The sequence below is a fragment of the Zonotrichia leucophrys genome, chromosome 12, assembly GCF_028769735.1.
Source record: "Zonotrichia leucophrys gambelii isolate GWCS_2022_RI chromosome 12, RI_Zleu_2.0, whole genome shotgun sequence".
Taxonomy (NCBI): Eukaryota; Metazoa; Chordata; class Aves; order Passeriformes; family Passerellidae; genus Zonotrichia; species Zonotrichia leucophrys.
In genome coordinates this window covers 13,585,217-13,612,577 of record NC_088182.1, presented here as the reverse complement: position 1 = coordinate 13,612,577, position 27,361 = coordinate 13,585,217, and the positions used below count along the sequence as shown (strand labels likewise).

Here is a 27,361-nt window from a genome sequence, read left to right as displayed (position 1 = left end):
TAATGGCAAACACATATTTTGTAAATTGCTTTTTATTTTTAGCTGCTTCACTTGATACATGGGAGCACAGATAATAAGCAGTGATACTTGCCAGCAAAACCCCCAATTTTCCCATGAGCACCAAATTGATCACATTTAATTCTTCTTGTTTTCACCATAGTGAAGTTGACTTACTACACTTGAATAATGCAACTCTACCTTGAATGAGAGATGGTCAGGGCCTCAGAGAAACAAAGAGGATGCTTCAAAGTTGCTTCAAAGCTAGGACAAATGTATTAGTGGCTACTGAATTTTGCTAGGTTAATTTTATGGCCAGATACTGCATCACTAACCACAATTTTAAAGCTCCCCAGTTCTCTAATACTTGTCTAGAACTCTTCAGATTGATCTGAAGATTTCTGAGATTGAAGCACTCGAGCTAAAATTGCTAAATAATGGTACACTGATGTCTTACATGGCTTTGCCTATTAATACACCTACTGATATGTTAAAAAGATATTCTGTAAAGGATTCTTATTTAAAATACTCAGATCATTACTTGAAATGTCTAGGCAATCTAAAATATACCTAAAACTTTATATAAAGTTTAAGGAAAGAGATGGCAGGTTTTTTTAAATATACCTTTTACTGATATGCCTATGTTAAAAAACTGTTAGTACTTTTTGCTAATAACATATATTATCATCAAAGAAATTCTTCATTCATTGTTCCTCTGCTTTTATAACAAAAAAGGGTGCAGTTAAGCACCTCTCTCCTGTTTAAGAAATTGAGCTTTAAATCCTCCAACATACTCCTTGAAATATTTTAGAACATCTGAAAAAAGTCCATTATTTCTGTAACATAGACTGTTCAGGCTGCACTGCACTCTTGTGTATGTCTGCATGCACTTTTGCACAAGTGTCTGCACAGCTAGTGTATTAATGTCAATCAGATCAGGTCAGGAGCTCAATCTCTACTCCTTTTAGAATTCTTCTATTCAAGAATATTTAAGGGTGGAATCAGATGTAGTGTACTTGAAATCAGCTGATGTGCAGCCAGAGATATTTCCTAAACACAAACAAATGTTTTACAAATACATATCACACAAGAAAATCCCTTGGCTCGTGCACAAAATGTATAAATAGACTAGAAACTAAAAAACTGCAAAATATGTTTCAAGTATTACCAAAACTGTCATCAGAGTGCTGGCAAGGAATCTCCTAAAAATATCTTTCCAAAAATATGACCAAGAGTCAAATAAGCAATAATAGTCTAGAATTTTGAATTGAATGATTTAATAAGTGGGAATCAACTACTTAGGGTGATTTAAGCCATGTTAGTCCCATTCCACCTGCAGAAAGAAAAGGCATGTTCCTGCATCCAAGCAATATTTGTCAGCAATTAATTTCAGCTTATTGTCTGAGAGAAGTCAAAGAATGCTTCACAGCTTTTTTCCATTTGTAAATCACTTGCAGATATTTAGCAATGTGAAAACTGTGGGGAATTGTGCCTGAAAAATCTTAGATAATACTCCTGCCTTTTCCTCTTATGTACTTAGGGAAAGCTCAGTGCTGTTCTGCTGGCATTGCTCAGCACCACTCACAGGTCATCTGAGGGAGGCTCTGGAGTGAAACAAGTCAGCTCATCCCCAAAGGCATCCATGTGCTGCTTGCACAGAGCTCCCAGCCCTCCGTGACTACATAGCAGGAAGTTAACACATGATGTGCAGCTGGAGACAGAGCGATAGAAATTTTGACTGACAGCATTAATATACTGCATAAATCTCCCTAAAGAGCCAGGGATTGCAGGCAGAATTTTTTCTGTTTGAGTGTTAACTACTTGAATCTGTTTTCACGTTAAAATCAAGATCAACCTCCCTCCCTGCCTTTTACGTAATGATTTGTACTAATTGCTTTTTTATATTCTCTTGTTATTAAAAGCTCTGAATCATCCAGTTTTGGATTGCAAAGAGACAGGACTTAATTTCAGAAAGAGAAAAAAGAGAATGATCAAAATCAGACATGCAAACAGAGCTACCAAGCCAAGGAATGTACCGATTAAAAGTTTGCATTAGGATCAAAAAGGAGGTGACTTATAAGTATCTCACACACATATATATGGTTATAGTATAATTTTTTTCCAATTAGCATCTTAACACAAAGACCCCACCAGAGGAGGATTTTAAACTAACTCACAGGGAAATATCTTTCCCATGAGGTGAACTTGATTGACTTTGACAAGATATCTGGTATCTCAGCCTCAGCTGACTGCTGACCTGTACTGCAGTCAAAACGTGGAACTAATTTCTTGTCACAGATCATTGCAAATACTAAGAAGAACCTATTATTTCTCCCCAGAAATTTTAAATAAAACTGGGTCAAAACTGGATGGGAAATAGAGGCTAAACTTGGGGTAGTGCTAAGAACTCCACTAGTCCATCAGCTAGAATTTCCTCCAAAATCTTTGCCACAAGAAGCCAACAACTATTTTATAACAATCCTAGTTCCCAGTCTGTCCCAGGAAAACAATTTAGTAGATAAATTTAGATCTTCCCGAGTATTGAGGCTTTGCTTGTTGATGCTACATAAACAAAAGTAACAATTTTATATAATCTATCTGAAGAGTAAATGCATTGTATTTGTAGTTTTTGTGTCCAGTATATAAGAAATATTAAACACATCCAATTTTTGTATAATGTATGGTATATATATAGGTGGAATAGCAGATGCCAAAAGAAAGGTGTTTAATAGAGCACACCTGTGTAGGTGTTCTTCTCATTTTCATACATGATAGCTAACCATTTAAAAAAATAAACACATTGTTGATCTCATTTGTTATTTAATTTTAGTAGTTTTTTGAGCCCTTAGATTTAACAAGCTAAATCTATGCATAGGTTTTATAAATTTTTGTGAAATTAGTTTGGGCAATACAGACAAATAGGTACAAGCACTAAAAAATTCTTAATCTGAAATTAACATGATGCTCTTTGTGAGAGGAGTCAAACACTTGGATTTTGTTATATCTGGAATACAGATTTTGTTAACCTGGTAGTGCTCAACAGCAAACTTTCTCTGGGTTACTGTTTTGTAGAGGTAGCACTCTTCATGTTGTTATGGTTCTGTTCATCTGCTCTGCAGATTAAGCAGGGATGCATAATTATCTGAAAAAGATAAAACAATTTCTTAACAGTCACATTTGAAAAAGATAAAACAATTTCTTAACAGTCCTGTTTGACATCTTGGCTTTCCTTGGCACAATGACTTGATTTCCGCCCAGCCCCTCCTCCCAGTTAATGACAGTAAGCTGATTAATGGAATGCCACTAACAGGAATTAGCTAAAATAGTCTTAGATAGAATTCAGTGTCTGAATGAAAGACCTGCATCTAAACTCATTTCCATGCAATCATAGTAAAAATTTATAAATCATGTTTTGAAGAGTAAATGCTTTATGGGAATACCAAAATGTTATAATGCATTTGTTAAGAATGGATGAAACCAACAGAAGGAAGAAAATGAGGTCTGTTCAGCTTGGTCAAATTCATTAAGCTGAAGCAGTGTCTTCCAAGTTGAGGTTTAACTTGAGAGGATCACTTAGATGTGTCCTGTATGCAGTTGCACGGTACAGTTTGAGAGTCCAAATTTAAGAGGTGATTAAGCAATTATGAGGCTCTCTATGCCCTGTGACAATTTTGGACTTCTCAATGGGATCTCTTTCTCTGTAGGCCCTACCTTGCTGCCTGTGCCATGGAACTCTTATTTTTGCAGGTGTTGCTGATCTGAAATGCTTAACAAAGGGTGATCTCAGTGCACACCCCACCAGTGCATCTCCATATTCTGTGTCAGAAGCACAAAAAAGTCTGTCCAAGCAGGACAGTGCCAGGGAAATCTGTGCTTTGACTCCAGAACACTGAATATAAAATTCCATATAAATCAACCTGGGGGGTGCTGTGCTTCAAGCACAGCCTGTTTTAAGTCAACTTTAAGTTAACTCAGATTGAGCCAAGAATATCTCAGGACAAAACCTTTGAAGCCAGGCAGCTTTGAAGAGCTCTCTGCTGTGCTCTTCACTGGGTAGAATAAATAGACTGATCTGGGGTTTTGTGAACCTCCCTTCCAGGCTTCCAAGGATGCAGGGATAGTCCCACTTCACAAAACACTGATGTCTGCAGAATTTTTACACCTGTCAAGAGACTGAGTTTGTCAGTCTGAACAATTTTTAGGATGATGAGGTAGATTACAGGTAGCACAAAGTAAACCCACCAGTTATATGCCTGTTGGCATGTTATGAAAAGAGGAAGGTAAAATTAAAATCTAAGGAAGCTAAGAAATTCAACAAATTTAAGAGAGTTTGAAACACTGTGGAAAATCAAAATAGGTGCATGCATCATCGCATTTTATCTGTAATGCTACAAATGCAGTGTTAGAGGTCTTGTCTTATCATTAACCCCAGGTAGAGCTTATATTGATTGCAAATTGGGTTTGCAACAATTTTCAATAAAAGCATACCAGGTGTACAGAAAAGTGAAGACCTTGATTTGCGTGCAATTGCATATGGGGATTTTACTCACAATTACCATAGATAGGGATAAATAATATTTTAATGATTTCTAATTGATGTTTTAGGTTGAAGTTTGCCATCTGCTGCTGTGTAATACTAAGGTTATATCAGCAGTAAATGTGACTTTACCCCTGTTTCACTTCAGTCTTGGTCTCTGATCATTTATGCTGTGTTGCAATGATAGTTGACTCCACCTACATCACAGCTCACAAGATAATTCTTCCAAATGCCATTTGAGGCAGTTTCAGACTATATCAGGTTTGTCCAATCAGCTCAAGATAATTCTTCGAGATTGCAGACTCACCAACATATATAGGTAAACATAAAGAGCCAAATAAATCATGTGTAGTGCACATCTACTGTTATGGTGAAACAGAATGAAGGGATTTGAAGAAACCTTTGTCCTTCATATTGTCCATTATCTCATCTGCCCTCTGGTTGATGTGATGGACAAACTGCTGAGAACTGACATTGAAATAGTACAACTGGACCTTTAAAAAGACAAAGGGCAAGAAGGATGGTGCTTGGTGGTGTCCTTGCCATAGGTGTTTTGAAGGCTAAAAGCCCCATGACCCCTCCCTTGGTACAGTGCACCCTGAGCCATAGGGCAGGAGACCCTTGCAGGACAAGAACTTTTGCTGAGGATTTCAGATGTGAGATCTCCTTGAACTCCTGGTGTTGCTTTAGCAATCGGAAATTTCTGACTTTAACTCATTCTGCACTTTGGGTGAGAAGTCAGCATTAATCCCTTCAAATGAATATATCTTGGTTTTGAGGATGGAGATTTTCCTGTTCTCATATATTAACCAAGCTCTGTCTCTGTTTTTAATCAGAAGGCAAATCAATTCCTTTAATCTTTCTTTAATTGGAAGTTTTGGAAAATGCCATTTGACATGCATGAAATGAGGAGCAAAGTTTTCCAAAAGGAAAGGACTTCTTTTTGTACTTTGATCTCTGGTATTAATGCAATCTGAAATATTATTTCATGAGTAGAAATTACAATGCATTACTTGATTACGATTTAATTGTATCAAGAATTAAATGGCAAAGTTGTTGAGTAGTTTTTAGGAATTCAATCTTAGATTTGTTCCAAGGTGTTCTGCTAGGTTCAGGTGCTCTTGAGTTAAGGAATGCTTTTGAAGTAGTTCAGCACCTGCCCAAACTGAAGCATTTCTTCTAGTACTGGTTAGCTGCAGTCGCCAATTTTTGTTTCACAAAGCAATAATCCTAGATAGATTAGTCTAAAATGTTGGGCTTGAAATCCAGCTGCATAAATGTGAAAGAATTTTTTTAATATGTTACACGTTAAAAAGTGAATACAAATCCCAGCTGCTCATACTAACAGAGCCTTTGTGACAGAGCATGAGAATTTCAGCTTTGCTCCTGGGTAACTAAGTTAGCAGAGTGCCTGGCTGCCTGAAAATGTTCTCTTTATGAGCAAAAGCAGAGCACAGAGTTGTATTGCAGTGACTGCCAGAGCTCTGTTTTTTGAGCTCTGCTCAAAGTAAAATTGCAAATATTAATCTCTCAGGTTTTTCAAAATGACACATTGCAGAAAAATGTTGGCACTGATACCAGATGAATTTATATCTGCACTCTGAACTCTGGTGACTTGGAAACAACTGTCTGCTAATTGTAGAGTTTTTAGCTGTAAAATACATTCAAATGTATTTGAAATTTAATTAAAATGTTTGTCCTGATCAGTTATTGCTAGAAAAACACTTGATCTGTATGGTATGAGTCAGGTCTATGAAGCAAACTAATTCCTAAAGTAATAAAATAATTATGCGTACACTTAAAAATAAATAACTATTGCTCTTAAAACATAAGGCCAGATGCCTATGCTTGAAAGAAGATGCAAAGGGCAGCATCCACTGGGACGAGGCAGAAATTCAGTCTGGGCAATGGGATGTGTTCTACTCATTAACTTTGGGGCTTCACTGCTGAAACTTCCCAAACACAGGGGACTCAATTTGACAGAGTGGATGTGGGTGATAGAACCCAAAACTTCACAGGCACTGTCCTTAACAGAAGCCCCTGATGTGCCAAGGGCTGTTGAAGGCTTTGCCCAGGAGCGTAGATAACTATAATGGCAGCATTGTGAAAGACTTCCCCAACTGAACGATGAAAGCTTGGGGTCTCTTGAAGGTAATGAAGCCAATCTTGCTGAATGACTATGACCCTTGTTTATTTTAACTTTTCCAAAATACAGTTTTATTGGAAGAAGAAAAAAATCTAAATCAAACGTGTTTTCAAGTTTTCTTTCTTTTTTTGTAGCAAGTGTAATTGTAAGTTAGTTTTCAGTACCTCAGTTAATTTTAAAAGATGATACATAGACCCTTTTAAAAGGTGCATGAAGAAGCTGTGTAAACTCATCTGGTTTGGTTACTTAGGAGGTTTGTTTACTGTAAGGACAAACTGGTGCTATCACAGGTCACCATGGAAGAGAAGTGCCGTTGGGCCTTAACCTGAAAAAGCTTCTGTCTAACCATCCAGAGGGTCCCCTTGCAGAAACTGAAATTATGATGTTTAGTTTAAAGACAGGGAAAAAAATAAAGGAAATAATTTTGAAAAATATTTGTTCCCATGTTTAGTAGGTTTATTCCAACGAAGATGTTAAGGTGAGGTGTCAGACTTGACTGTCAGTAGAGCTCAAAGCCTAATCACAAATTTCAGATGCAACAACCCAGTGACATTCACAGAAGAGAAAACAGATTTGCAATTAGATTGTTTTACAGTGACATATGTAATTTTATTGTTTGCTGAATTTTCATGACTATAAAACATCTTAAGAAGAATCCAATGTAAAAGCCAGAATAATTCCTCTTCAAGAAGAGCTATTTCTAGGAAGCTTCATGTCCAAATTATTTTGTGACTTATCAAAATGTCTTTTTCCACCTGAATCCTACACGCAAAGCCAAATCTCCCTGTTTTAAAATATTGATTTTTCTGAATAGGCCTTCTTAAATCTCCATGGGTATATTTCACAAGTCCATCCTTTGATAGGTATGATGAGCTGGCTAAGAATGGCAAGTGGAAGAAGTTTTAATCGAAAACGCTGTGTGAATCTGTAAAGAGTGTATTGGAAGCTCAGTGACTTCAACCTCACTTTAAAAAAAAAATCCGCAACAACCTTTTAAATTTCATTCAACCTTGATCTGGATATATAACTCATGTTCAGAAGTTTTCCTGGAATGTTTCCATGTTTCCATTTTGTTTCTAAAATTTGTTTACAAATTTTCATTTTCCTAAAATTGTGTTCATGCTTTTTACACAGACTTATGCTCATTTATTTCTTTTTGAATTGATTTAAAATGTCTGACTGCATTTGACTGCTTTATTTCAGGTAAAAGTGTGGGAATTCTGTGGTACAAAAAGTAACACTGTTTGTACAGTTGAGATACACATTTCTGTTTATTTTCTCAAATAATCATTAATGTAGATAGGATATACATGAACTAAAAATCCAAGATCTCCAAGATCCAATCTTAATTGGAGATCTGAAATTTAGTTTATGTTCTCAGCATTAAAGAATTATACCTATTATTATTAATACTCCTTATTCTGTAATATTCCTGCAGGGAAAATATTAGAACTGTTGCAGGGCTCCATTTATGTTCGATAATATTTCTGATCCAAGTGCTAGTTTCACTCAGCATTTTGTTTTAGGCTTGTGTTGGAAATGCAAAATGAATGTGGCCAGTGCCTTCTTGCTCTCATTGTTCTTTGATTTCTGAAGGTATGCATAGCATGTTATCTAATCTGAATGATCAAATTCTCCTTTCTCTGACTCTTCATTGCTGTTAATATAGTGATCTACTCTATAAGATCATCTTATTTCTTGCAGATGAATGATGCAATGGGATTTGAGTTGCCATGGGTGTATTTTGTCAGTCTCGTCATCTTTGGGTCATTTTTCGTACTAAATCTTGTTCTTGGTGTATTGAGCGGGTAAGCATACACCTTTTTCATCATGAAGGCAGAGTCCTGAATCCAGTTGCCATGAACACACAGGTTATCTCGTCCAGGTGAGACTTCAGTTGGGATGACATCTTTTAATAAACCTCTATTTCTTCCTCCTCGTATTACAGCACAAAAGGTTTTCTTGTAGCTCTCCTATAAATAACATACAAACACCAAAATTGGAGTTTAGATGTGCCAGTACATATTCTTCATGTCCTTTTGGCAAAGTTATAAAAAAGACAAAAAATTCTCATGCACTCATTTGGATGTTATTTCAATTAATCCTCTAAAGTCTCACATCTGCAACAAAATTTGGGTAAGTAAATTTAAACAATTATTCACTCACTTTTTAAAGACCTGGATAGGCCATAAACTTTGCATTGAACCTACGTGATCTGGCAGCTGCACAAAGGACTCTGCTGTTTAATGAATGACTGAATCATAACTTATTTCCTTGCGTTTTACAGGTAAATGATGCAATAGGATGTGAGTGGCCATGGATCTATTTTGTTAGTCTTATCATCCTTGGCTCATTTTTCGTACTTAACCTGGTTCTTGGTGTACTTAGTGGGTAAGCAGTTGAGTTAACATTGTGTATGCTACTGCTACTTGTAAGATGGCCTCTGCATTGACTCCAGCTTCTCAGCAATGGCTTTTTTGCATGCACTTGAGACTCTTATGTCATCCTACCAGTGTTTGCTCTTTGGACTGAACTGTGTGATTTGAGTGCCTGTATCTGTCTTGACATCATGTTCACCATGCTTGCCAAAAATATTCATTCAGTGAGGCACTAATCTCCTTGTTCTATAATATTCCTGCAGAGAAAAATATTTTGTGCGCGGTGATGGGTGGTGCACCCATACAAATATCCTCCCCTGCTGTTATATACAAATGTCTTTTTCTGAAAAACCAACTTCTGCTCTTCTTCAAATAGTCATAGTGCAATTGGAGTGTTATTTATGTTTAACAGTTGCATATTTTGCTCAAAATATGGCAAAATATTTTTAATAAGTGCTTCGAGACCTGCCTTACAGAGTGTGGTTGCACTACCCTGACAGTGTTCAGTGGTTCCTGGGTTGTAGAGCTGTGAACTGCTGGGACAACCTGCACCAGGAGCTGGTAAATTCATCAATAATAATGTATCAATTTAATATAGCTGCCAGTGGGAGGTTGTCACAGCTTTTTGTTTGTTTGTGCACTCCAGGCTCCGGCCAAGAACTAAAGCCATGTCAGTTCTAGCTGTATAATGTGCTTTAAAACTGTAGTTTATGACAAGAGTTTACCAGTTTTTCTTTTTACAAAGTCCCATTATGTGAAGTTACAACCCTATTTCCTTTGCCATTTCCTGATTTCTAACACACTTGAGCTTGGGAAGCTCCAGTCTATGGTAAAGATATTTTTTGATAAATATATAAAAGATCCAGCTATCATTCAGGTGCTGAAAAGAAAATTATTATGGTTGTATGCATTAGGTTTTAATTATACAGCAAACAATATTGCTCTGGCAATCTCAGGCAAGTTGTACCATGTTTGTCAGCCAACAGAAACATTTCCCTTGCATGGAAAGCAGCCTGACAGTGCAGGGGATGGTGTCATCAGAGTGCTGATAGTATCTGCAGCCCTGTTCATGGTTTTGCCACACTGTATCTGAAAGAAATGATAAAATTATTATTATATTCCTGGAAAGCAGATAAGCAAATAAGATTTCCAGGTGTTGATGTAATTTCGTTACAGGAGCACTTTTATTTGATGAGTGGTTTTACATTGTGCTTTAAAAAATATTTAGCCATTTATCTGTGACAGATTACTGTTGCACACAGGAAACCAGGGAAAGTATAGTTTTGCCGGCTTTGTAAAGCAGATGTTTAAAAGAAATACGGTAGTGCTTAAACAACACTGCTGATTTTTAGATTTAACCTTGTCCTTCCAAGGACAAATGTGTAAATGTGTAAATTGTTGCAAAACTAAGGGCCCAGCTTTCAGCCACCCTGGAAAATGAAATAAGAAGAAGGACAGATAAATGATGGTAGTTACAGTAATTTATTTCTTCTTTTGATGCTGTTACCTAACGTTGCTGTGTGACTGGCCTTTCCACTGAAGTCATTACAGGATTAGGCTCTCACAGTTCCTTCTCTGGCCCTTAAGAACATCACAAGCACCAATTAATTTTCTTCCTGTCCTGTGAAGATGTCTGGTAACAGATAATGAATATTCCTGTTTTTCCTTCCATGACTCGAATTGTTATTGGATTCAGTCTTTTCTGTTTTTATAAAAAAATTACAGGGACAGTGACACACAATTTGGTGTTTTGTTGCACATAATAATTTCTTTTCCTGAAGTCATGGAAATTTAGAGAGACTCTAATGAATCAGCTTAACATTGGATTTAATAAGCTTAAAATACTGTGTGAAGTTTTCAGTATTATGATACATATATTTTTTGGACTATGGAATAGTTTTTTAGCTGCCATTCCAATACAGGGAAGAGGTGTCCCCTTGTCCTTGGGTTCCTTCCTGCAGACAAGAAATCACCACTCATTTCTAGGTTTTGTGTGATCCATAGATCTCTAATACTCCTCACAACCCTTGCTGGCTTCCCTTGGACTTTCAGTGCACAGAAATGGCAGTGAAAAGAGGGATGTGAAATCTCTTTATATTTATCAAGCCATTAATTGCTAAATTAATTTTTCTGCCATAGTGTCAGCCAGGGTCAATTGAGTGCTCAGGGTCCTTGATGAATTGTCTGAATCCATGTTTGCCCTAAATACATGAAAGAGCTTTCCTAAAACTCCAATTTTGTTTTCTTTCTGGAGACAATGACATTGGAGGGCTGAGACACATGATGTATAAATATCACCAAGGACTGACATTGAAAGTGCAAGGAGAAAGGAGATGCTCCTAAAAGATACCAGTCAGAGCAAACTTATGTTTGGTAGGGAAGTGAAGAGAATGTCCTGGCATACTTGTTTGAAACTATGGCAAACAAGGGCCAGTGTGGAATACTGTTACTCTGATTTATTTTAAGCAGTATATGACAGTTCTATATAAAAAATTTTCCCCATACTTTCTGTTTAGAGCTCCAAGTCTAAATTCTATGCCTAAATTTGATGTACTAGTAAGATCCAATGGATGTTTTTGTGTTTCTTAGTAGAATGATATTTTTCATCCTGAGCCAAGCATTGAATATATAGCACACAATTTTTTTAGGTTTTATTTAAAAGTTATTAGCTTTTATGTTTTATACTCCTCAAACCATAACACAAAAACTTGGTTTATGATAAATCCACAGATAAAGTTAAATTTTACTAAACAAATCAAATATCAAGAAAGCAAAAATTATGCCAACTTACTTGAAAAGCATGGATCTGCATACAGATTTTGAAATTGGAATCTGAATGCTTAATACCTTTTCTGTATGAAAGTGTTACTTCCTTTATATCAGGTTGTGCCGTGTACATTTTAATCTGTTTGCTGTTTTTGATCTGTTTGTTGTTGTAAAATATTCAGTTGTTCTCTTTGCACCCCTTTGTTATTCTGTGACCATCTGCCCCTTTGTAGTTCTGTAATGCCTCTTGTGCACTGCATGTTTGATGTATTTAGGTACTGTAAAATGGATGAGAATGATGATTTGGCAGATCTTTTGTTTTACATCTAGCTCTTTCTGAAGGTGAGTATTTCCTGGTGATCCATGTCAGTCTTGCCTGCAGAAGGTGACATTCTTAAAATACAGTTCATATTTTTAATATCAGTAGTGTAAATGAACAGAAACAATGTGTGTATGGAATCTGCATGTGGTAAATATTGTGATTTCTGCATGGAAGCTGACTGTGGAGATTTTTTTCCAAAGTAATTCCATTGAATAACAAGGATGGAGAGAATTCATAGGCTTGAGTTAATTCAGCTTTTTCAAAAAACTCTAGAAAACTCTTTTTTACTCTTACTCCTTTTGCTCTAGAAGTATTCACATTACTCTATAAGTAAATTCTCTCAAGGCATGAAATACTAGGCATAGAAACTGGGGGCTCAGGACACAGCTCCTCCAGATATTCCAGTGTAAAAGATCAGAGCCTAGAATGGCTGTTGGTGCCAAAGAGGGAGCTGAAATTGAAGGTTAGAAATTATAAGGTTAAGGTTATTAGAAAGTTAACAAATAATGATCAGGGTGGAGATACTCATCCCTCCTGAAAGCGTAAAAAGTTAAAAAAAAAAAAAAAAGAAGCCCAAGAAGTTAAAATAGGCATGTCAGTAATTCAGCATGCATTAAACTGGTTTGCTATGAACAGAGGAAATAAATTATTTACCAAGAGGCATGGCTTTTAATGATGCATGATAATCTATTCCTGAAGATTGTCCTTATCATTAGGAGATGGGTTCTGCTGATGGCATTTTCTGCTCAAGGCATTAGGATTTCTTTGGGCAGCCACAGGAACAAATAAAGCTTTCAAATACACTTTAATAAATTTATAAGTTGAATTTATTGCCTCACAAAAGGACATCAAAACATAGGCTTTGACATGTCCTTACATCCTCCTGCATGTGATCTTGCAGATTACTAAGTGAATGTTAATTTTTCAATTTGTTTTCCCCAGCAATATTTGTAATGTGTGTACATAGTGATTCTAAAAGTTAAGGGTGTGTGCTCATCCACCCCACTCTCCCAGCAGTATCTGTCAATTAATGTCATATAAATGATGTTGGTGCAGATAAGCTTATACACCTAAGAACTGTTGTCTACAATATATATGGGAAAAATCATAGAAAAAGACATTTGAATAATGATTCACCAAATAGAAAATGGCAGTAAACTGTCATCCATAGCCTTTCAGCAAAATGAAAATGAACTGGTTTTGGCAGGGCTCCTTTTCACAGTAGCAGAAAGGCCTAGTGAAAAATATAAAATAAAAATTACTGCTGAAAATGTAACTCCTTCCCACAGATAAACTGAATATACTTTGAAAACAAGGAGAGGCAGTTCAGCTGTAGATCTCAAGAAGTTATAAGCTGAAGCAGGGTCATTTAATTTCTGTGTCTTGGTGAAAGTAAAACTTTCCTTTTGAAAGCAAATGTTATATTTGAACAATCAGTTGGATATACTAACAATAATTAATCAGCAAAGACTTTGAGCTGTATACAGCAGAAAGTAACTGATTGCTTTAGACAGAAACCACTAAAGTCAGGTCTGTAGTCTTGAGTAAGAGCTTGGAGGGAACTGATTTTATTCCAGTCCTGTCTGAACTCACCACACCAAGGTGTTTCAGGGATTAGTGCTGTGGGTGCTTGGTGGGCAGCCCCGGGCAGGGAACAAGACAGGGCAGCTTCACAAACCCATGGAGAGGGCACAGACCAATGTCAGGGGATGGCAGCCTCTGGTGCTGGGCTCACACCTGCCCCTTCTTCTGCCCAGAAATCCTGAGTGTCCTGGGCCTAATGGGGCTTGACCCAGGAGAGAAGGAGCACATCTTAATGTGCAGATCTAATTAACAATGGTCAGAAACAGCAGATCTCAGTTTTGGCGCTCTATCCAATGTCTGTTCCCACTGGTGATCCCATAGCACTCCTGGGCACTCTGGCACAGTCAGGCTGGACAGGCCCTTGCTGCACAGAGCTGCTGCTGGAGCTGTGGAATGCACATTTTGGTAATTGCTACCCAACTGCACAGAGATAGCCATGAGTGGGTGCTACCAGTTTGCCTTTCCCCATCAAGGGCCCAATGCTCCTTGCTCAAGGAAAATTCCTGCTAGGACTTTTTGGTTTTGCCCTCGAGTAATAATTCTAGTGTTCAGCCTGTGAGGTTTTTTTCCCCTAAAAGAAGGGGTGACAATGATGTGTACAAATCTTCTGTATTTAAAGATGTGATGTTACTTGACCTTTTTATGTCTCTTTACATCTGTTACACTTTACACCCAGCTGTGAGCTGCTGTCCCTGCTTATTTGTACACTTGAAGTAGTTTTAGTTCTCTTTAGATTCTGCTGATTTGTTGGTTGGTATGGTTACCACAGTGTGAAACCTCTCCTGCAAGTCTGGTGCCCAACACTGTACTCGTGTGAGTACATTTTTGTTATTATGTGGCTGTTCTCTGTGAATAAATGAGTCTGGGATGTCTGGTTGGCAGTTCTACATATAGAATTAGCTTAGCACTTTCCACATAGCAGACCCTGTGTGCAGTGAGCTCTGTATGCAGGAGATTCACTCTCCCTCCCACTGCATTTGCAGTGACACAAAAGGGCAGGAATATGGCTAGCAAAGGATTTGTGTCCTGCTTTATGCTCTGATATCAAAAGCACCTGTTTGTTTCCCATCATCAATGCCTAGAGAGACGCAGGAATTTCAGCAACACTCCTGCTGCTGTGCAGGCCCCCTGATGAAATGTCCCTGGCCTTTAGCATGGGAAAGCTTTCAGCTGGTAGGAGGTGGTGGAGGTGTCTCTAGTTATTATATCTGTGAGTATATAGAGAGAAGGGAGAGTGTACCAAAAGAATTTCAACAAATTGCCTTAGGATTTTTGGTTAATATGACCCTGTCTGTAATTGAAGGTGTGAGAACCAGGGAGATGTAATTGAGTCCCAGCAGGCACTCCCTGCTGCCACTTCCACCTTGTTGCATCAAGCCATTCCTGAGTGATGCACACCAGCAGGGGTTATTTCACTCTGCTGAAGAAAGAAAAATCTGGCATGATTACCCCAGACTATTGAAGCATGAATTCAAGCCCTGCATTTTATATGCTTCTGCCTCAACAACCATTGATGATGATGGTGTTGTGCCTGAACAGAGAAATGAGATCATCTTTCTGCTAGGAGACAAGGAATTTTTGAGCAACAGAAATAAACCCTGAATTTTATATAGTGGGTTAGTTATCACTAAAAGTAAATGAGATTATGTAAATTAGTCTCCATAAAATGCTTTATTTTGCAAGTGATGTCTCTATTGTGCTGCAAATGCAGCACCACTGCCCAAAATACTTTAAAATGTCAGATCCAGGTCATTTTATCAAACCAGATTGAAATACGTGTTTCAAAGTTAGCTCTTAGCACAGGCATTTGTGAAACCAAATATTTACAGAGCTTAAGTCCACTTACTGCAATTAATGTGCAGTTTCTTGAGCCTGTCAGCTTCAGAGGCTGCTGGCCTGAGTGCTGGGTTGATGACAGGGAGGCCAGTTCAGGCCACCAGTCTGACCACGTCAGTCCCTGTGCTGCCTACAGAGCTGAAAGATTTTCTTTATTGCCCTGGACCCACCCTTCCCTCTCCACAGCCATGAAATGCTGCACAAGCAGCTATCTCAGTCCTCCTTCCAGGAGATCAGCCAATGCCTGTGTATCTTTACCTAAATATTCAAGTATCTTTTTGTCCAGGTGGCTTTGTCAGAAGCTTTAAAGAGCCAACATCTCTCCCTCTTCTCACCCCCATCATCTTTTTCAAATTGCTTATTTCTTGGCCAAGAAAAAGAGATGCTTTTGTTTTGCCAACAGGAAATTCATTACTTTCCAATTCTATTAAATTCTTCTTTCTTATTCATGGCATTCCCCTAAAAAGGAGTATGTACATATTTGTCTGAGTGATACCCCTTCATTGTGGATGAGATAGAAAAAAAATACCCTAGAGCCAGATTCTTCCCTCCCCTGAAGAAAATTACCTTCTCACGTTTTATAGTTCCTAATAAACAAGTTTTAAAAATAAAATTGAAATTTTTAAATATCATGGAAATGAGCACCCTTGCATCTCCCCCTACTGATAAATGGCAGCAGCCTGTAGCAAGGCAGCATCTGACTTCTGTGCAGCACTAAAGGGAAAGGTCAGAATCAGCTGTGTATGTAAAACTAAGTTTAATTCTCTGCATGCAGCTGTTTCAATGTGAAGTCAAAGAGCAGTTCAGCCATGGGTGAAGTTCTGTTCAAAGTATCAGCCTTGCCAGCTGATTAATTTAAAAATTATTTTGTTTTACTTCACTCTATATAATAACAGCAACTTTTGTTTTACTTCACCCTCATGCATCACATCTCCTTTGAATTAATAAGAAATACCTGAAGGACTATAAATGAAAAGCACATGAATATTTAGTAAAAGCCAGCAAGGCTTGCTACTTCTCATTTCCTCCTCTGCCATGATAGCTTTCTCCAGAGATGCTGCCTGTGGGAAGTGAGTCATGAGCACGCTGCCTCAATCAGGTGGAAAGGACAGGCTCTAATCCTCTCTCTGAGAGAAGCTTAAACCTGGCATTCCTTAACCCAAACGGTTTCTTATTGACTTGTGGAATTACTCTGGTTATTTTTTAGAGTGATTATCTTTCAGAGAGGTCTTTAGAGCTCTCTCTCTCACTGGCATTTTTGTGAGGAGATGGCCTCCTGCAGGATCTGGTCCTGGATGGGAGGTGAAGGGGAGCAAATGCAAAGCAAGCACTGGCATTCTTCAGCTTCATTACAGTGCCATCAGATGGAACAGGATCATCCCCATGTGCCAGGCTGAAATGCTGTTGAATTAAGTCCTCAGCTGTAAAAGATGAAGTGCCTGCCCCTTAGCATTTGCAGCAGAAAACTGTGTAACTTCTGCAACACAGCATTAAAAAACCTCCAGCATCTCTGTAGTTGTATGTAAACAGCTTAACATTTAAATTTACTCATGTCATCTAAATACTAAATTTTTTCTCTGACATGTTTAAAGACTAAAACAGCTAGTAAAAATAAATAAGATGCCCCCTGGAGAGATTATGTCTTTGTAATTCTAAACAAACAGTGTATATCACCAAATTGTAATATTATTTTGAAAAATGGAGACTTTCTGTTATTCTATTCTACTGTCTTCAGGCAATATTTTTATTGCTAATTGTTTGACTGTCTTAAAATATTTTTGTCCTCTGTGAATTTTATAACTTTCCACTTGAGAAAGGGTATTATTGAGTGGTTCAATACATTTCCCCTTAAGAGCATATTAACTAGGGAATATCTTCAAGTGAAATTTTCCAATAAATAAAGGAGTTGCAAATTTATGGAAAATGAAGTTGCTCTAGCCTTTTTTTAAAGTTTAACTTAAGCCCTGTTGCAAGATTAAAGTGAATAGCATTAGGACAAGGGGTAACTGCTTAAACTGAATGAAGGCAATTTACATCAACAGTAGGAAGAAATTCTTCCCTTTGAGGGTGGTGAGGCCCTGGTACTCGTTGCCCAGAGCAGCTGTGGCTGCCACATGCCTGGAAGTGTCCAAGGCCAAGCTGAACAGGGCTTGGAACAATCTGGGATAGTGGAAGGTGTCCCTGCCCACTGCAGGAACATGGAATGGGATGAGCTTTGAGGAGCGTCCCAACCCAAACCCTTCTATGATTAACATGTTAGTCAAAACAAGCTTAACTTTAAATACTGAATTGTGTGTACTTAGAATACAGTCCAAAAGATCCTTGCCTGCCCCTAACACTATGTATTGGTACTCAGATAAACTGGAATGTGTTGGTCCTTGTAGCAGAGGGGGTTTCTGATTTGGAGCTGGGGAATCACACCAAAAGTTGTAATAATGTTGGCATGTGAGATGTTGTGGGGGGAGAATATAGAATATACTTGTTAGTTGTCTTGAGTTTTATGTCATTCATGGAATCTTAGGTTTATGGGGTAGTTAAGGTTGAAAAAGACTTTTGGGGGCCATTTTATCAAATCTCCTCATCAAAGAGCATGATTTTAATACTTTTATTATCATTCAATTCTAATTCAGGGATTGATCCCAATAATGAACTAAACTGGATAGACGGTCCAATACATTGTCTTGAGATTGGGGCAGTGAGATAGAGGATTAAGTTTCTGTTTCTGATCTGTGAGGACTTCTAGGTTCTGTTGCAGGAGCAAATTTCCAGCATCACAGGGGTCTGTGTGTGATATTGTTAAGGGAGAGCCCAGAAGTGGGGTTCTGTGTGTTTGGACATGGCCAATGAACTGTGACTGGGAAAGGAAGGATTTTAGAACGGGCTACCAGAATTTTCTTTTTACTGAAACTTAATACTTAAATGTGAAATTGCTTCATTATTGCAAGCTAGTTTCTGTTTGTAGATAAAAGAAATTTTGAGATCTGTATAGAAGAGCACTAATTAAATGAGAAGAATGGACTCTTCCCTTATGGGAAGTGTCAAAAATACTGCTTAATTTTTGATTAAATCATAAAAGCTCTGAAAGTTGAGATGTAAGGTGGTAGGGATTTGCCATGACTTCTTTGCACCTCTACCTTGTTTTCAAAGCAGCACTCCAATCTTTGCTGTATTTTCTATGTCACTGTGCTAATCTGCAGTATCAAGACTTTGCTCAAAATGCCTGAGAGTTTGTCAATCAGTGTTTTTTTTCTGCTTTATCTGCATTTGATAGGGAATTTTCCAAAGAAAGGGAAAAAGCCAAGGCCCGAGGGGACTTCCAGAAGCTACGTGAAAAACAGCAGCTTGAAGAAGACCTGAAGGGATATTTAGACTGGATTACCCAGGCAGAAGACATTGACCCCGAGAATGATGAAGAGGCTGATGAAGAAGGCAAAAGGAACAGTACGTATTCCTTCCTCTGTACTTCTGTGGGGACAGTTTGGCTCCTCCTGGGGGTGCTGCACTGCAGGGAAGGCAGCCTGGCCAGTGCTTTCCCTTTCCCAGCTTGCAGAAGTGTTGGTTAGCAGAGCAATTGGCTGTCAATATGGAGATGCTGAGTCATGGAAGGTAATTTGGAATCTTACAACAAAATTCTGCTTGGGGTGTCCATGTATGAATCACTGTCTGCATTCAGTCACTGCTGAGATTTATAAACTTTGCTTTATTTGTGTTCTGGAAAGAGTTAGTGCAGAGAAGCCATATGCCATTAAGTCTCATTGTAAATCCTTAGAATGTGTTTTCCTGTGGGTGCATACAAGGAAAACAATAATGATATAAAGTGCTTAAAAATATGACCAAAGTTACAGTCAAGAAATAACCTTGTGCTAATACTGAGGATGCTTTGTTGTTGTTGTTGAATTAGGAAAACAACAATCTGTGTCTTTCTTTTTGATATTCAGAATACAAGAGAGAACATTTTTTACTACCTGTCTTAACTGGGTGTGCAATAAATGAAATCTTGTGGGATTTTCATTTGACACTAAGAAATACAATTTATGATGTATTTATTTAACAGTAGGTTGTTAAAACCAGGTGATTTATCTGGCAGTTTGATATTGAAGTATGATAGACAGTATACTATCTCTGTGTTGCAGTGACAGTAGCAGTTTTTCAGAATCTTTCAATTTCAGAATTTTATGAGTCCTTTAGTTCACAATAAAAGCCAAGTATGGGAGTATGGGACTGTGTTACTGACTGGAAGGGCACTGATTTTATGAGGGGATGCAAGGGAAATTGTGGGTTGGTGTTGATTCGTGCACCTCTGGAAAGGAATAATTTATGTCTATTGGAAAATGTGTTGCACAAATAGGATTTTCGTATCGAACAGAGCAAAAAAAGCCAGAACTCACAATACTTAAGTTATTGCTACTAATGTGTGGAAGGAGTGCATAAACTCTGGGTTTGAGTACCAGTATAAAATCCTAAGCCTGAGATGTAAAAGATGGCACATTTTATGGAGTAAATACGTTTGTACAAGGCTGCTGTGTAGAATTGTATGTGATGCTGAGTTTGCACAGTGTTGGATGACTGAGTTGTCAGCTGTGGTGCCAGTGGACTGGGCTTACAGATGAAATCCCAGGAACCTTTTTTTGTCCTGTTCAAATTGGGTGTCTGTTAATAGGCTGCAAAACCCCCCCATTTGCTCTGGCATTCTTTAAACAGCTTTGAGGTCATACAGATAAAAAATACTTTGCATATCTACTGAGTTTGAAAGAACTTTTATGTCTAAGCTGTTAACTTAGGCATAATTTTTGGCTAAGTTAAAGGTTGTAGAAGACTTGCAGAGTGAAAATAGAAGGAAAGTAATTAAAAGAGCTTTAAGAGAAATGCCAAGAATTTAATTTCAGGCAGACATATATGCTTTTGTGTGGAAATTTACAGTGAATAGGCAATCTCCTAGCACTCCTGGATTTATGCACATGTCCTAAATATGTGGCTTGGTATTCCAGTGTTAATATCAATTGCAACAGCCTGCAAAGCAGGAAGGGTTGCTGAGATGCTCCACCTCCTTGCATTTCAGATATTTTTAGGTAATAAATTTAGATGAAATATATTGGTGATGTTTTTTTCTTGAGCCATCTTGGAAACATGAAGTAGAGCTGGGTCCCAAGATAGTCAAAATAATAATTTTCAGGCTTCTAGGCAACTGTGTCCCTGCTTTGAATATCTAAACCTCTGGGTGATCCAGATTGCTACTGGTTTATGGAGATGGATGATGACCATGGTATTCCTCAGTGATGTAGAAGAGCTCTGGGTTTGGGATACACAAGATTTCTTTGGCAGGCAAAGAGAGAGATTTCAAAGACGGTTAAGTCAGTGATTAAGTTTCTCATGTAATTGTTTAAAATTGTAGTTGAGATTCCTACAATGCCCTCTCAACATTTGAAAATTCCTAATCAGAGAAGTCATTAAGTAATTTATTTATAAATCCTATGCATTTCTACATCTCTGCTGCTGATATGGACAGGTATTCAATGCTGCTGAATAACAATAACTTTTAATTACTAGAATTGTAAACATGCCTTTAGTGAAAGTTGGAAATCTTTATTATTGATTATCCTGAAGCCAATGAAAAAAAAACTTCCATTGCCTTCAAAGCACTGCGAATTTAGCTCAGAATGCGAGGAGCCGTGAGAGGTGAGGGGTTTAGCTGTGACAGTCGTGCTGCCGGTGATGTCAGTCTGTTCTGCCTAACCTTGCCTGTGTTGTGTGTACGGACACGTTTTTGTTTTTTGCGTTGCGACTGCTGCCACCTCCCGCGTCACTGCTGGGATTACATGTGCTTCCCCAGGGCTTACACTGGCTGACTTAATGGAAGACAAGAAGAAAAGCAGACTTAGCTGCTTTGGCCGTTCTTCCAATAAACATGGTAAAACGTGCTTGGATTTGCAGTTGAACTTTTCTTTTGTGCCCATACTGCATTGGATGTGGTAACTTTTGGGAGCACAGACTGTTTGCATTTCTCTAACGCAGGCACAGCCCTCTAGCATGGAACCCCTTGTGCATGCAGACCTTCCTCCTGGTTGAAGTGCATGTTTGAAATAGAGGTGCTCTGCTCTACCTCCCTAAAACAGTGTTTAATCCATTCACATTTCCCCTGAAGTGTCTTTGTCTGTGGCTGTTCTTGAAGAATAGGTTTTCTTTTTCAGAAGTCAGGTAACCCAGATCAAAAGTGTATTTTAAATCTAGGCATGAAGAAAGTAATAAAAGTGTTTTACAAGTCTTTTAATCCATCATAGTGTAAGCTTAGAACAGCATGATAATACTATTTACTTTTGATACTTATGATGTAGAATCCAACAAAACACAACAAGCTTTTACTGTATCTCCTTTTGTTGTTGATGGTTTTGTTTCTGTGGTTTGTTTTATTCACTTTTCCCCACCCACAATGAAGATGGAGGTTTGTAGTATGGTAATTATTTTCAAATCTGCCTGTTTTAATACTGGCAAATGTCCTGTTTTGACATGAGCACAGTTGCAGTAGTTAGGAGATCCAGTTTTAGTGCTATCTGTAACTAAGTTATTTGACCAACTGGATTTCTTGCTGTCCTAACAGTTCGTATTGTGGCCCGGACTGAGGCTGGTACTCTCATCCAGTTACTTTAGAGAATGCAGAATTCTAATCAGAAATTGCTGGGACCTGATAGACTAATTTTGTTCAAACAGTGAGTCTGCTTGAAATTGTTTGTGCAGCTGTTGCATATAGATATATACATATCGCTGTCTGATAGCTCCCTCAGCTCTGCGTGCTGAAATAGTTTTCCTATAAAAATTGTGAGAAGACAATAACAATTTTACTTTGAACTAGCCCTTAGATGAGCAGATTCAGGTTCTGATGTCTGTGAGGACCAGCCTGGCACTGCCTGGCACCTGCTGTCACCTGCTGGCAGTGGCTGCTGTGCCATGCCTGGTGCCTGACTTTGCAAGCCAGAGACATCCCAAACTCATGGGCACTGACTTGGATTCCTCTGCCTGGCCGGGCAGGTGCACCTTTTGGTTGGGTTTTTCCAAAGTACAAATTAATGGCCTAAGTTTATTTCTTCCTGAGATGATTATGCTGATCTGAGGAGTTGAAGCTTAGACTGTCTCTGGATTAGAAACACCACACTAAATATTTTTCTTTGTATTCCCTCTACCTGTATGTCCATTAAAGCAACATATGTGTGGACTATGCAACATTTCCAAGGTTCTCAGTGTCATCCTTCAGTCTACAATTGGTTGGTTCAGTGGTGCTACTACAACAAAACCCAATTTATTTGCTCTCTTTCCACTGCTATGCAGCCAGCCTTATATTGCTTTTCCATTTGCCTATAAAAACAGAGAGCCCATAAGAATGATCTACAGCAACATTAAGTCTGCACTATGAAAAAAGATATCTTGCTACACTATCATGGAGAACATCTTCCAAGCAGACTCTCCTTAAACTGAATTTACCCCAAGAAGTTTCACAGTCAGAAGAGATAGTGCCACTTCTTTCTGAAGTGTTTTCTGGGCATACTGCAGACTTGGGAAAATTTGAGATGAATTTGCAATGATAATGTTGCCACTTCGGGGATTTTTTTTCCCACTCTGTTTTCCCGTTTGACTACCTCAAAGATTTGGTATAAAGGATTCACAAAATTCATGTACTAATTTGAGAAAGAATTAGGAAAAATTTGGAACCAACAATTCAAGGAATTGATTGGCTGTTACTAGCAAACAGAACATGTAATTTTTTGTAAGAGTGATCTAAAATGTTGCCAGTTTAATATAATGCCAAGATTCTGTGCAGTAGCCAATACTGATGAGCTGGGCAGATCACTCCTCTTCTGCAGCACTCTTCCTTCAGCACAGTTAAACAATAGGCTGCCCAACATGCACCAGTGTGAAAATGCACAGTTGAAGTTGAAACAGATTAAAATTTTAATAATTTACATTAGAGAGGAAAACATTTCCAACAATAATACTTGAAACTACAATTCAGTAATTCAGGTTGTAATTTAGCCTGTTTCTGGATTCTACAGTGACACTGAATTGTTGCATATCAGGATTATGGAATTTATTTCTTCTAACTGTAGCTGGCAAGGGCAGAGCATTGCTGATAGACAGTGTCTTGCTCTTCACTATGCATTAGTTAGGTTACATCCTGGAGTGGAGTTGGAAATCCTGCTCCAAAGTCTACTCCTTAAACTACCTTGTGAACACAATGGATTGTTTTTCTCATGTTATATTCTTATCCACAGAAGCAAAAAGTAGTAGTTGATATATTTGACCTGTTTTCTATCCACTCAGGAAAGTATTAAGCTGCATGCTGTATGGGTTGCTTATATTGTCTAATGCAAGCATTCTTTTGTTTGAAACCAGTTAGTTCAATTGAAGAGATTATTGGATCTAGAAATGTAGATAATCTTTCCAGAAGAATGCCAGTAAAACAAGGGCAAAAGGTGAATCAAGAAAAGACAAAAATTTGGCATCTTCCTTTCAATACTGGGGTGCCAGTTTACAGATCTCAGAGCTGACCCTGCTGAGATCAGTATCCCAAAATTCTCTCAAAATTGTGTGCTGTGTTTGCCTCATGGACACCACCTGCCTTTATGGAGCTGTGGCCATGGAGCTGAGCTGTTTTGGGACCTAGCAGGCTGCTTGCATTAGCAGAGTGGATGTGGACATGCAGTGCTGCTCTTTTCTTCTGCCTAAGGACCTGATGACTTGCTGGCATTGCTGGAGCTGGACTTCCACACGGTGCCTTTCTCAGTACTTCTGTCAAGTTTCAATTTTGACATATAAATTACATTATAATGGCAGCTGAGTTTCTAATGTGAATTGGTTCTTTTTTCTTCCCCTCTTCTGTTTGTAATACAGCACCTGCAAGTCACTGATAGAGATGCAGCAAGAGCCCTGTGGTGTCTAAAACACAGTAATATTCTGATGTATTTAATAATTAACAGAACTGACATTCACTTCAGTAGGGACAAAGATATTTTTACTTTGTTTTTCTTCAAAAAACCTTATTCAAAAGGGGCTGGTATTTCTTATTGTGGGCTAAAATATAAAGTCAGGGTAGATTTGAGTTAAAATTACAGTACTTCACTTTATATGCACTTGCATTACTTGCATTAGATGTAGCTTTTTTGTCACTCAGTGGAGTGACACTTTGTGAAGAGTTGGATTCTAGGTACCTTTTTTTCCAGGGGACGGAAGTGTTGATAAATTTGAAATAAAAGTGTGGGACACATTGCACATATGCAATAATCATGGAAGTAGGCCTAGCTGCGTTTTCCTGGCAGCTCTTAATGGTATGTGAAACAAGACTTCAGCACTCTTATTTTGCAGTTGCTTATCACAAGTGCTGAAATGCTCATCATTAGGTGACTGCAATGCTATGTTTTCTAACAGCAAAGTCACCTGGCACAAGGCAAACAGTTCAGTTATTTACCAGACAGGGTATGCTTATATATATTTATAGTTATTTCAAATGAAACTGGCATTTTAAAATAAAAATTCTTAGTTCCAAAGCCCTGAGACTATGCTTGAAATAATTTTGTGATTTTTTTCTTTAACCCTTTGAAATTTTAATAGTTGAATTTGAACATCGAAGATTGTTTTCTTTACTTTTGAGTGAAATTCCTTTTGAACTCTGACTGTAAGCAGTGAAGTTCTTACAGGTCTAGAAAAATTCATTATTTTAAAACTGATTTATAAAGGGAAGTATGATATTAGAATTGAGACACTTGCAGGTGCTAACCAGAGAATTTTAATATATAAAGTCATTACAGAAATATTTTAAAAGAATCATCAGAACAGAAGAACCTTGTGAAAGAAGGTTTTGCTGTGCTTACTGCCTGAAGTGCTTTGTTTATTCAAACACCTGCATGGACACTTTGGATCTTTGTTATGCCACTCTGTTTAGCATTCCGTATAACAGTGACTTGCTTATGGGGCCAGATTCTCAGCAGTAGCTGAGTACCTGGCCTGCACAGACCTGTCAGTCTCCAGCTTGGATGGGACTGATGGGCACAGGAACCAAACCTGCCCTTCCCACTCCCCTCTGTCCTCATGTCAGTGTTGAGGCAGTATAAAGGCTGTGCAGAGGGACTGTTCCTAACCCTTACCTCTTTGTGCCTGATTTGTGCACAAACCATAACATTCAGGGTCTGATCCTTAAATCTCATATCATCCTTTAGCTACCAAAATAGTGAGATGTCCCTGTCAGAAGTTGGCAGTGTATTGCCCTGAGTACTGTCAGTTCACAGACTTTGGCTTAAACCCTTCCTAACAAATCAAACCAAATAAACCAACCAAGGAAACCATTAAAACAGTGAAGGTACACACCAAAATACCTCTAGAATGCTCTGTTTTTCTTTTGTTCTTGCTGCTTTACAGTAATTTCAGTGCATCTTTCCCATCTCTTTTGTTTCCAACTTTAAATGGCACTTCTACTGTATAGACCAGCAACATTAATTAACCCTTTTCTTGTTCCTGAGGTTTTCCTTTCATTCTCACTTTGCAGACATGGGAGCAGTGCTCTCCCCTAGGAAGTACTGAGAACTTTGGCTGTTCATAATTTCCTAATGCTTTTTGACATAAAGTGTCCTCCCTCTATATTTCAGCTGATTTGCAGACAAATGCTGATGACCCAGCTGAAAATGGGTTTTGTCTAAAAGCCATCAGCTGCAATTACTAACCACTCAGTTCCACTATATGTGCAGTAATTCACTCTGGGCCAAATGTACTTGTCCCCTTTTTATTAGTGGTAATTCTCATCATGCTTTGAAGGACTATTCTCCCATTCCCCTGCTCCTGCCTGCTGCTCACAAAGTATCTGCAGGCACATTTACCTTCTGGCATCTTGCCTCAATAATTCACCATGTCAGTAAAAGCAAAGAATGGTCAGTGTGACCACGGTGTGATTGTTCCTGCTTTGAGAAGTTTGATGATATTTCTTGGAATCAGAGAGCTTTTAATAGCACTTCAACAGAAAAGCATCTCCAAAGTGTTAACAGAGCATTTCTCAAAGTGAAAAGTTTCAGAATCTAGCTCAGGTTAATTTCTTTTCTGGGGTAGCATACTCTTTGTACAAACTTTCTCTGCTTTATACTCTGCAGTGAATTGTAAGCAATTACTTTGAATCACTAAAAAGACACAACAAAACTAAAAAAGCCACTATTCTCTCTGGAATTCCGCGTGCTTCCTTTGGGTGAGAGAGGAGGAGTGATGAAGTGTCTGACTTCATCTACGACTCCTCAGGCCTTCCAAGCTCTCAGCAGAGCTGGAGGCCCCCTTGCCGTGGGTGAGGAGATGCCAGCTGTGCCGTGCCTTGCGTGGGGCTGGCTCTGAGGCAGTTGTGTGTCCCCACAGCGAGCATGCCCACCAGCGAGACCGAGTCGGTGAACACGGAGAATGTCAGCGGCGAAGGGGAGAGCCCGGCGTGCTGCGGGAGCTTGTGGTGAGTGCACGGCTGGGATCACACCCAGCAGCTCAGGGCATCTCAGCTTTTCAAAGGGTCCTTCTCTCCCCACTGTTTGTTTGGCCAAAAGTGCCTTGGAATAGCCAGGCTTTGTATGGCACACACAGGAGTTTGATATTTGACCAAATATAAGAGTATTAAAGCACTCCTAAAATTCTCAGGTTAAGGTGGTATAAAACAATTCAACTCAGCTTGGAGTGGAATTGTGATTTTCCTGAAAGCTTTTATAAAATATGATTTTTGTCAAAATTATAAGAAAATAATTGAAGCTTCATGACATGGAAAAACGAATATTTTCTGTTAAATTGGG

General features: G+C 38.4%; 1 protein-coding gene across 18 annotated transcripts in view; it reads left to right on the top strand.

Moving 5' to 3' along the window:
* Positions 1-27,361, top strand: part of CACNA1D (calcium voltage-gated channel subunit alpha1 D) — a 168,259-nt gene that overhangs the window by 71,568 nt on the left and 69,330 nt on the right. For 14 of the 18 annotated variants that reach the window (XM_064724246.1, XM_064724254.1, XM_064724249.1 and 11 more), the window contains exons 8-10: positions 8,968-9,071; positions 18,838-19,007; positions 26,943-27,030. In XM_064724246.1, the coding sequence (XP_064580316.1) occupies positions 8,968-9,071; positions 18,838-19,007; positions 26,943-27,030 (362 nt within the window). Of the gene's footprint in view, positions 1-8,384; positions 8,489-8,967; positions 9,072-18,837; positions 19,008-26,942; positions 27,031-27,361 lie in introns of all 18 variants that reach the window. The other 4 variants (XM_064724261.1, XM_064724260.1, XM_064724258.1 and 1 more) reach the window with 1 other exon arrangement.